This window comes from Orycteropus afer, unplaced genomic scaffold (assembly GCF_000298275.1).
Source record: "Orycteropus afer afer isolate SDZICR_OR568_19922 unplaced genomic scaffold, OryAfe1.0 scaffold00467, whole genome shotgun sequence".
In the NCBI taxonomy this organism is placed as follows: domain Eukaryota; kingdom Metazoa; phylum Chordata; class Mammalia; order Tubulidentata; family Orycteropodidae; genus Orycteropus; species Orycteropus afer.
Genome location: NW_006922054.1, coordinates 2,227,658 through 2,238,305, shown reverse-complemented (window position 1 = coordinate 2,238,305; position 10,648 = coordinate 2,227,658). Strand labels below are relative to the sequence as shown.

Below are 10,648 nucleotides of genomic sequence, written 5' to 3'. Positions count from 1 at the left end.
TATCTTCTGTGTCTGTGTTAATTGGTTTCCCTTTTCTTTGTTGAAGAGGGTCTGTGCAATCCTACTGCCTAGTCCGCCATCTTGCCCCGCCTCCTCTTTTTTTTTTTTTTTTTTTTAATCAGGAATGGGTGTTGGGGTTTAAAAAATGCCTCTTCTGCATCTATTGATATGATCATGTGATTCTTTCCCTTTATTTTTCTTATGTGATGGATTATGTTGATTGTTTTTCTGATGTTGAACCATCCTTGCACACCTAATAGGAATCCCACTTGGTCATGATGTATTATTTTTTTTGATATGTTGTTGGAGTCTATTGGCTAGGATTTTGTACAAGATTTTTGCATCTATATTCATGAGGTATACTGGTCTGTAGTTTTCCTTTCTAGTGGTGTCTTTGCCTGGTTTTGGTATCAGGCTTATGCTTGCTTCATAAAATGAATTTGGGAAGAAATCCAACCGATTTTTGTATGTTGATCTTGTATCCTGCCACTATGCTAAATCTTTCAGTAATTTCCAGTAGTTTCTTTGCTGAGTCTCTTGGGTTTTCTATATATTGGAACATATAATCTACAAGTAGGGATAGTTTTACTTCTTCCTTACCAATTTGGATGCCTTTGATTTCCCTTTTTTGCCTTATTGCCCTGGTTAGGACTTCCAGTACAATGTTGAATTGAAGTGGTGATAGAGGGCATCCTTGTCTGGTTCTTGTTTGCAAGGGGAATGGTTTCAATCTCTCTCCTCGATGGCTGATTTTTCAAAGTAGATCATCAAGCTTTTCTTCTGAGGTGCCTCTGGTGGGCTGCAACCACAAACCTTTTGGTTAGCGGCTGAGAATAGTAGCAGTTTTTATCACCTAGGGACATCCAGATATATTTAAAAATCACATATAACTCTGATTAAGAATTATACATTTATTTTAGAAATAAATATGTATCAATATATAATGAAATTCAAGTATGTCAGAGTTTCAAAAGAACTTTAATTCTGAAGGCTCTATTACATTTAAAATAATTATTTGTTTAGTAAATAGAAATCCCTGGGTGATAAAAATGATTAATGTGCTTGACTGCTAACCTAAAGGTTAGAGGTTTGAGTCCACCGAGAGGCAGCTCAGAAGAAAGGGCTGATAATGTACTTCTGAAAAATTAGCCATTGAAAATCCTATGGAGTGTATTTCTATTCTGACACACATGGGTTTGCCATGAGTCAACTCAATGGCAACTGGTCACTGAGGTTCATAGAATAAATACTTTCATGTCTATCAACGAAAGCTCTTGTATATGATTGAATATTTTCAGTGTCTTTAGTCTCATATTAGTGTTTTAGCACATCTACTAAAGTTACAGATTAACACAAAGGTCCTAGCCTATTATGGAGAAAATATGGTATGTGAAAAGGAAAAGAAAATGAGCCTTTAAAACTCACAACTGTGTCAATTAAAAGTGGCTTTAAAAATTAACTTTTTTCCCCCTTCCTGTGATTTGTCCAATTTTAATGCGGAGGGAATATTAAAATACAGAGACCCTTGTTCTATTAGTTTCCAACAATTGTATCAGACAGCAAACTGTCTCCTAAAGGAGTTTTGAACCACTGATTACAGATATTCTGTTAAAAGTCTGAAGAATAATACCAATTCAATCAAAAGTAGTTAAACATTTATTGGAAACAGTTTATTGAAAAGAATGTTACAAATTTGGTGTTGTCTTAGAAAATCATGTATGTATGTAGTGAATTTATATAATTTGACACCATGTATTTTTTTCTCATCTGTACTTAAATTTGAGTTTTCTAGTCCCAAAGTTATGACAATGTTGAATTATAGTTAGTTAGTAACCATATCTTTGATATTTTTAATTATTTATCATATTTTTTAAATAGCCTTGCATGTGACTAGTTGAAGGGTACAATGTTCTTCAGTTATATTATGGATATTACCTCATATATGTTTTCTTGGCTAATTTTAATGGACGCATTTCTTCCATAGTACTGCTTTGTGGTTCAACATACTAAGCTTTCGGTTTGCACTACCAGGGAACCCAGGAAACGGATGTTGTTAGGTGCCTTCGAGTCAGTTTTGACGCATAGTGACCCCATGTAGTACTGCCCCATAGAAAATGCTTTTCTGGGTTGTTATTGTTATGAGAAGAGATTAGTAGGTCTTTCTTCCACGGAGCTGCTAACTTGCCACCAGCCTTTCATTTAGCAGCCAAGCACTGAAGTGTTGTACCACCCGACTCCTCAGCAAAGGGATAGGGTTAGAAATAAAGTCTAATCAGTTTTCATTGAGCTAGAGAGGAGGGCTTGAACGTTATTTGAATAGATGAAAGGGGGAGTATTCCTTGAAAATAAAGCATAATGATGCCTCCTGTATCTGCCATCACTGAGGAATGTAGGAAATCACGGCAGTGAATTTAGTAAAATAATGGAAGTTTAGACCTTAAACCCTAGACTCTATTTTTTGCTCTTGAGGAAACTGAATGCAATTTAGTTTTTTTTTTTTTTCCAAATGGTTCAGAGCCATTGTTATTCTACCCATCAATACAGTGTTACTCTCAGGGACTTGAGAATGTACAGGGCTGTTTGTTTGTCCCCATTAATGGCTGTAGAATGCTTTTATTGTTTCTGTCTGGATTTTTTTTTTTTTTAACTTTTAGTTTCTCTTATCGTTTGATCACAACTTTCTGGTTTTTGTGTGTCTGCCTGTTTCTAATTAGCTGCTTAAGTTTATGCACAATGTAAGCCCTGCCTTGTCCCCTACTCAGTTCTTTTAGGAAGTTCAGTCTTAATGTCTTGACCTTAGTCACCTAGCCTGGCTTCCATTAATGGAGCTTCCTCCCAATCCCCCCCCCCCCAATCCAATCCCCAAATAAATGAGATACTCTAGTCCTGGCATATCGTCTTGTTACCTGCTTCTTAAGAACGTTCAGTTCTCTGATTCTCTGTCTTGCTCCTGAAAGCCTTCTATTCCTTGCCTACTCCTGGTTCAGGTGGAACAACAGGAGCAGATCCGCTTCTTCTAAAGAAAGTGTTCTGTGGGAAGATTGGAAAATAAAATAGGATGGGAATGAGAGGGAAGGTCCCTTTTATAAGTGGAAAGAAATTCCCAAGTGCCTTTTGAAAAACCCTGTTTCCAGAGGCAGTGGACAGTGTTGTGCTCTTGTATGAGGAAGAAGGTGACAGCATGTTGCACATGGGATACTGGATAGGGTGTTTTGGGAAGAATGCAAGGAGAGAAAGTGAGACTTGGAGGAAACTGGGGATCTGTGTTTATTTTGTGCTTGGTCTGACAAATGTTTCAGAAAATAGTTATATAGTAACTGAGTAGAAAAAATTGTTTATGGATCTAAACATCTGTCTTCCTTGGAAGAATCCAGGTGTGGCCAGATGGAACTTCCTCAGAAAGCAGTTAGACATTATTTTCCTTATCTAGTTAACTTTTCAAAGGATGTCTGGTGGCACTGTGGTTGAAGCATTGGGTTGCTAACCAAAAGATCAGGAGTTCAAACCCACCAGCTATTCCATGGGAGAAAGATGAGGCAGACTGCTTGTGTAAAGATTTACAGCCTTGGAAACCCTATGGGGCAGTTCTACTCTGTCCTATAAGGTTGCTATGAGTCAGAATCGACTCTGTGGCAATGGGTTTGGTTTTGGTTTTGGTTTAGTTTACTTTTCCAGGAAGGAAGTGTCATGCTTTTCTGGAGACATGCCCTATGGCAGGGCACTGGAAAGCAGTCAGAGGCAGTACCCATTGAGCATATGGGAGGCATCTTTAAATGTTGCATCATGTATGATAAGAATCAAGGTTATTAACCTAAGGTCCTAAAGCTGTGGTTCTAAACTTTTTGGTCTTGGGACCTTTTCGTTATCTTAAAATTTATTGAGGACACAGAGTGTTTTTACTTATATGAATTATAAACATCGGCATTTACCATGTAACGAATTAAAATGAGGAAAGTTTTGAAACAGAAGAACACACAAGCACATGTTCCATTAGCTGTCATAGTGATGGCGTCATTACATGTGTTGTCAGAGAATACTCTGTTGTAGACTCAGAGAAAATGAGAGTGAAAAATGCAGTTAACATCCTAGTATTATTATAAAAAGAGTTTTGATGTTATTGACTTTTAAAAGCATCTCGGGGAGCTCCAGGGATCCTCAGACTATACTTGGAAAACTGTTGCTCTAAAGGATCTATTAATAGAATTCAGGAAATTTGAGATTTTGGTGTAGGCAGCATCTTTATTTTCACTAATATGTAACATATTTACAGTTTCTTTCCATTACCAATGTAGGCATCATCCACATCAATACTGGAAGTGTCTGTGACTTTGTTACCATTAGAAGTCACAAACATGTTCATAGCATATTGAGTTATTGCAGATACCTCAAAATATCATTTATGCTCATGATTCCTTTGAAATTGTGGTAATTATTAGACATATTGCTGGATGTTGTTAATGTATTAACAAAGAGGCACATATATTATTATTTTATAACAAAATTATTTTTTATAACTGTATTTTAATATAATCTATTGCCTATGCAATCCTATGCCTTGTATTTTGCTCAATTAAAGACATTATTTTGAGAAGAGGTCCAGTCACCAGGTCTATGACTCAGAAAGGTTAAGAACTCTTTAGAAATTTAGGGCTCTTTGAAGGCCTCCTTTTCTCGTGGAAATGTCTACCTTGGGTTGCTTGGGATCCTGGTTGGTTGGGATAATTGAGGTCCTGTGGTTGAGACCTTTGTGTTGAAAGACTGCATGACACAGCGACTCTGCCTGCCTCCTTTCCATATGGAGCCAGCAATGAAGTGTTATCTAGTTGTGTAAATCCACTGTGGAGGAGTGGTATGTAGCTGATATTTCATTTTTGGTTATTCTAATGCAGCCTTCAGAAATAGACTGCCCAGCAGGGAGTTATACATTTGATTTGAAGAACAATCCGAGTTTTTATTTATTTATTTAAATTGAGTCAGAAATAGTCTTCTGGCTTAAAAAGTTTGTTCTACTAATTAACCAAGTACTCCAGGTTAATAGCCCCTGTTTCTATTAGAATGGTCTGGCATGTGAGATCTTGCCTGAAATGCTGTGTTGAGGGCAACCAACTCTGAATTGTCAACTCTTATAATGAGTATGCAATGCTCAGAGATTTCTAAATGAAATATTCGAACCAAGAAATAAATGAGTAAAGAAAATTGAGGCGATTCTTTTCACTAGCAGGAATTAACTGTTGTTGTTGTTCTGTGCCATCAAGTAGGACTTGACTCATAGCAACCCCTCCCAGGGTTTCTGAGGTGCTATCACAACGGAAGTAGATTGCCCTTCCTTCCTTCCAAGGAGTGGCTGGTGGGTTTGAACTGCCAGCCTTCTGGCTAGCAGTCAGGTGCCTTAGGTACTACGTTACCAGAGATCCCTAGATGGCATTTTTCAGGGACAGTTTAGACAGAGGTAGGAAATGATTCTGAAGAGATATAGCTCTGATCTTGGGGTCATGTGGACTTCTTGGATAGTCTCTGAAATGTAAGCTATTTGAGATGTTACTGTGATCTAATAAAATAGAGTACTGGATACAGATATAGAGGACTTGGGTTCTTACTCTGCCACTAATTAGCTGTGGGATCTTGGGAGAACATTCCAGCCTCTATGTCTCAGTGTCCTCCTTAACTACTACAGAACTTCTCCAGCTCAAGTATTGTATAATAACCGGAAATTTGAGGATATGTTAACTAATTAATTGAAATGTACTGAACACTTGCTGTATGCCAAACATCATTGTAGGCACTGGAGAGTCAACAGAGGACAATACTGTCAAGGACTCTATGGTGTACATTTTAACCAGAAAATGAGGATTTAATGAAAATTCATTTCCCAGAGATTTACTGCTAGAAATTCCAAGGGAAAGTATAACTGTGGCAAAGGCCTTTTCCATTGCATGGAGGTGGTCATTTCATACTCATATAGCATCAACTGAATCACTTTCGGTGTTGATTGGAACCCAGACTAGAGTGGCCCTTGATCATCTTCCCATACTGAATTCTTCATTCACTCAAACAAACTTTACTGAGTGCCTAAAATGGGTGAGGCACTGTGCTAGACTTTGGATCATAGGAGCCGTGCTCTGAAGGGGCATGGGACAAAAGATAAAAACAACGAATTACTGGGTGATCAGGGCTATAATTGAGTATGTACCAGGCATTTTGAATATACAGAGAAGCATACTTGACCCAGTCAGAGGCCAGGGAATGCTCCATGGAGGAGGTGGCATAAATAACCAGACCTTGAGGGATAAGCAGCCATGTGCAAGGTGGAGAACTGAGAGAAGTTTGGGATCTGGTCTGATGCTTCAGGCCATTTTCATATTTTGAATATCTGAGCTAGGGAGACAGCATCTTTTAAGTGTCCTAATACAATGTTGAAAATGTTGATAATGAGGAAGTTGTGTATTTTTGTTTGTGACTTTTCCTTTAATGTGTGTGTGTGTGTTTGCTTATTTTAGAAAAAACACCCAGGTTAATGCCTGATAGAGAAAGTATGTATTACCCACGAGTACAACATTACCGAGAGCTACTTGACTCCTTGCCAATGGATGCCTATACACATGGCTGCATTTTACATCCTGAACTAACTGTGGACTCCATGATCCCAGCTTATGCAACAACAAGGATTCGCAGTATGTAAAAGTTTGAAAAATCTGTCTTATGTTTCTGTTCACTCATTCTGGAGACCTGACTTGTCTCATGGTCATTCAGAGAAGACTGGGAATAGGATTGTTGAGCTCTTTGTGAACGTGCATGCACGTTAAAAATGGTCTGGCATGTGAGATCTTGCCTGAAATGTTGTGTTGAGGGCAACTCTGAATTGTCAACTCTTATAATGAATACGCAATGCTCAGAGATTTCTAAATGAAATATTCAAACCAAGAAATAAATGAGTTAAGTCTGATTAATTTGTGCTTCAGTGGTTCAGTGGATGGTTCAACACTTCAGTTGTCTATAGACCTGATTTTCCATCTCTTGGCCATCAGGGCCAAGCTTGAATAGAATTTGGATAAAAAAGAGTGGCTTGTGGAAAAGCAAAGAACATATTTCCATGGACAGATGGACTGGGAATCAGGAAAGCTGGGAACTGCCTAGGAATTCTCCTGGGAATCTCCTGGGATTCTCCTCTCCCTTCTCTTTTCTCCGAGCCCTGTTCTGCTTCTCCCATTCCTCCTGTTTCTTCTCCTTTTCATAAATACTGATTATATGATTTGAAACAAGTATTCTGGCTATAGTTCTATCACCTATTATAATTATTTTTTAAATAAAGCTTTTCCCACCCCCGTCTTACAAAAATCCCTTACAGATAATTTGGAAAGTAGTAGTACAGCTAGCCTGCCCTGAGCACTTGTTATGTGCCTAGCATTGCTGTAAATGCTTTTCATGGTGCTTCTCATTTACTCCTCATCCTGTGCAGCAGGTACTTTTAAATTTCTGTTTTACAGATGAGGAAACTGAAGCACAGAGAGAGTGAGTCAAAGGGAGAGGAAGGCTCTCTGAACCTGTTATCTTAACATCAAGTATCATCTTTTCTCCTTGTTTCAGATATAGAAGGGAGAAAATAATTTTTTCTATTTCAAAAATGTTTTGATTATCAGGCCAAATAGGTAACACAGAGTCTGAATTGAAGAAACTTGCTGAAGAAAATCCAGATTTACAAGAGGCGTACATTGCAAAACAAAAGCGTCTTAAAGTAAGTAAAGTAAGCCAGGGCTCTCTTCAACTGACATCCATTGTTTGTATTAAATATTCTATTTTTTGTAAGATACTACTTTCTAGAACATCTTCTATTAGGTGTAGCAGTTCACTAGTATATGCATTACCTTAGGCTTATGCTCTGCTTTTAGAAAGATTTATCCTTGTTAGATTTGATATTCAAACCTAATAGCAATTGTTTAAAAAGCAGATGCTATACATGCTCGTTGCCAAGGAATGTAGTAAAATGTAAAAGCAAGTTAATAAACTATTCCAGGAATCTGTGCTTTCAGGTATTTCTGCCACTTTAAAGCTTAGCATAGCTACCTATAGGTGTGCCTTTACGTGGTACACACTGACTTGTAGAGATCACATTGACCCCAATCCCTCCAGCCCCTTAAAGGAGCAGAGCTTTGCTTCACTGGTTATGGTCAATCTTTCTCTTTCTGTTGATTCCTTCTCCATGTTCCAGCATGGCAACAAGCTTCTACCACAATAAAATATAACATATATTCACATTCCCAGCTCTCTCTCAACATCCCATCTTTCTTTATCCTATCTCAGCTAAATGAGATCCTCAAAGAAACATCTATAGACACTGTCATATTCCTTACTTTCCACTCATCACATGCAGATTTCTCCTTCATCTCTGACCCTTAACTTATTCATTAATTTAAGGTCCATTGTGGTTCAGATCCTGGGCTTGGTGTTAGGGACATAGTTCTTTGCCTTGGAACATTATGGTTTGGTGCAGGTGCGATGATGTAGGCATGTTGTGGGGTACAAGTTTGTCTTATAAAGAAGGGAGTAGTTATTTTAACATTGAGAGATATGAAAAGCATCAGAGAAAGGGGAACTTAGTCTTAGAACACGATAGGTAGCTTAATTGGTGGGGCAGGACAAAGGTCTCTCCAAAGAGAGCAAAGGCACAGTGATGACTGCAAGAGCTTGAGTGTAGGGTGTGTCGTTCAGAGGAAAGTCAAAAGGTAAATCAGGGAAGACCTAGAATACCGCACTGAGTTTGGACTTGACCCTGTAGGCAGGCATGTCAGAACCATTGAAGTTAAGAAATTTTTGAGTTAGAAAAGATACAAACAATAATTAGGTAAAAGTGTAGAGGATGGATTGGAGGGAGTAAGACCTGTTGCTGAACTGTATTCTATCCAGATAAGCAGAGATGACAAACCAAAAAACTAAACTCACTGCTCCGGAGTCAGATCTGACTCATAGTGACCCCTCCTTGGGTTTCTGAGGTGGTATCACTATGGAAGTAGATTGCCCAGTCTTCCTTCCAAGGAGTGGCTGGTGGGTTTGAACTGCCAGCCTTCTGGTTAGCAGTCAGATGCCTTAGGCACGATGCTACCAGAGCTCCAGACAAGCAGAGATGACAGCTTAAACCAAATTGGACAAGTGGGGATTGGGAGCAAGAATTCTCAAGGTTTTAGGGGGATAGACTATATGGGGCTAGTTCTGAGACAGTGGGAAGTATGAGGGAATGAGAGGCCTCTAACATGATTCTCAGATTTCTGGGATGATTGGGTAGATGGTGGTTTAAGCAAGTTAGATTATAACTGTGAGAGCAGGTGGTGGAGGAGTGGGCATGGGATAAAGGATAAGATTTTAGACACGTAGCATCTCAGGTTCCAAGGGAACTTTTAGGTTTTGATATCTTGGAGGAAGTTGCATATAGAAATAGATTGTTCTGGGCTAAAGTTATAGATACTTAGTTTTCATCTTAGAAACCGAGCAAATAGATTAAACTACTTAGACAATCCTGAAGAGTAAAAAGGAAAGATTGATCTATGGGGAGCACCAACGTTTAGAGCAGGGTTGAAACTTTTATATCAATCCTCTTTGAAGACTTGATGAAAATTATGGGCACTCTCAACAGAGATGTACACGTACTCCATACACTTAGTATACAATTTCAGCGGGTTCATGGAACTCCTACATAATTCAAGAATTTCCAAGGCACATGGATCTCCTGATAAGAACCCCAGTTGTTTATGCTAGCCTGAGGCAGATTTCATGAAGAAAGCTGAGAAATAGGGGATTGAGAATGGGAAGAAGCAAGTGAGAGCAATCCAAGGAAGGAGAGAAAGTCAAGATGCTAGAGAAAAGATAAACGAAATGAAGACTACAACATGGTGATTGAGTTTGGTTATTGGGTGGTACTTGGTGTGTTTGGTCAGAGGGATTTTAAGAGTCCCGTGAGAATCACTGAAAGTGAAAATGTCCTGTGCCAAATCCTCTCCATTTCTCTCTTCCCACCTCAAATTCTTTCCTTTGTCATTTTTTTCCACTATTTCCTTTAAAAATTTTTATTTGCCCAGATCCCAGCACCATTAGTGGCATCATTGGCATTAATGAGGATTATTTAACAAAGTGTGATCTAGGGCTGAAGAGATTGCCACTGCTGCCGAAATGCCATTCCTTAGTTGGATATAAGGGTCTCTTTTGTGCCACTCACATTCTGTGGCTACTTGTCTGGCCCCACAAGAGTTACCAGGGAGCAGTGGTCTGCGTTCTGGGTGTTTTACCAGCTGAGATATTTCCTCCTCAACTTTCCTTTTGCTTGAACAGTGTTATTGTACCCCTTTCCATTGTCCAGAATAAACAGACTTCAGCTCTTTCAGAATTTATATCTACTTTGCTGTATTTTTTTTTTTACAGGCATAAATGACTTCTTTTTTTTTTTTTTTTTTAATTAGTCAAAGCTGCTTGATCATGACAATGTCAAATATTTGAAGAAAATTCTTGATGAGTTGGAGAAGGTTCTGGATCAAGTTGAAACTGAGTTGCAAAGAAGAAATGAAGAAACCCCAGGTAGGTTCTCATTTATATATATATTTTTATTTTTTCCTCAACACCAAGAGTATTTATAAAAACATATTTATTTTACTGTAAAATTTCT

At 38.4% G+C, this 10,648-nt stretch overlaps 1 protein-coding gene across 1 annotated transcript in view; it reads left to right on the top strand.

Annotated features, from left to right (window-relative positions):
• Nucleotides 1-10,648, top strand: part of GDAP1 (ganglioside induced differentiation associated protein 1) — a 30,703-nt gene that overhangs the window by 15,526 nt on the left and 4,529 nt on the right. Inside the window, exons 3-5 of the mRNA XM_007954627.2 lie at nucleotides 6,498-6,671; nucleotides 7,638-7,732; nucleotides 10,446-10,560. Coding sequence (XP_007952818.1) covers nucleotides 6,498-6,671; nucleotides 7,638-7,732; nucleotides 10,446-10,560 — 384 coding nt within the window. The remainder of the gene's footprint in view (nucleotides 1-6,497; nucleotides 6,672-7,637; nucleotides 7,733-10,445; nucleotides 10,561-10,648) is intronic.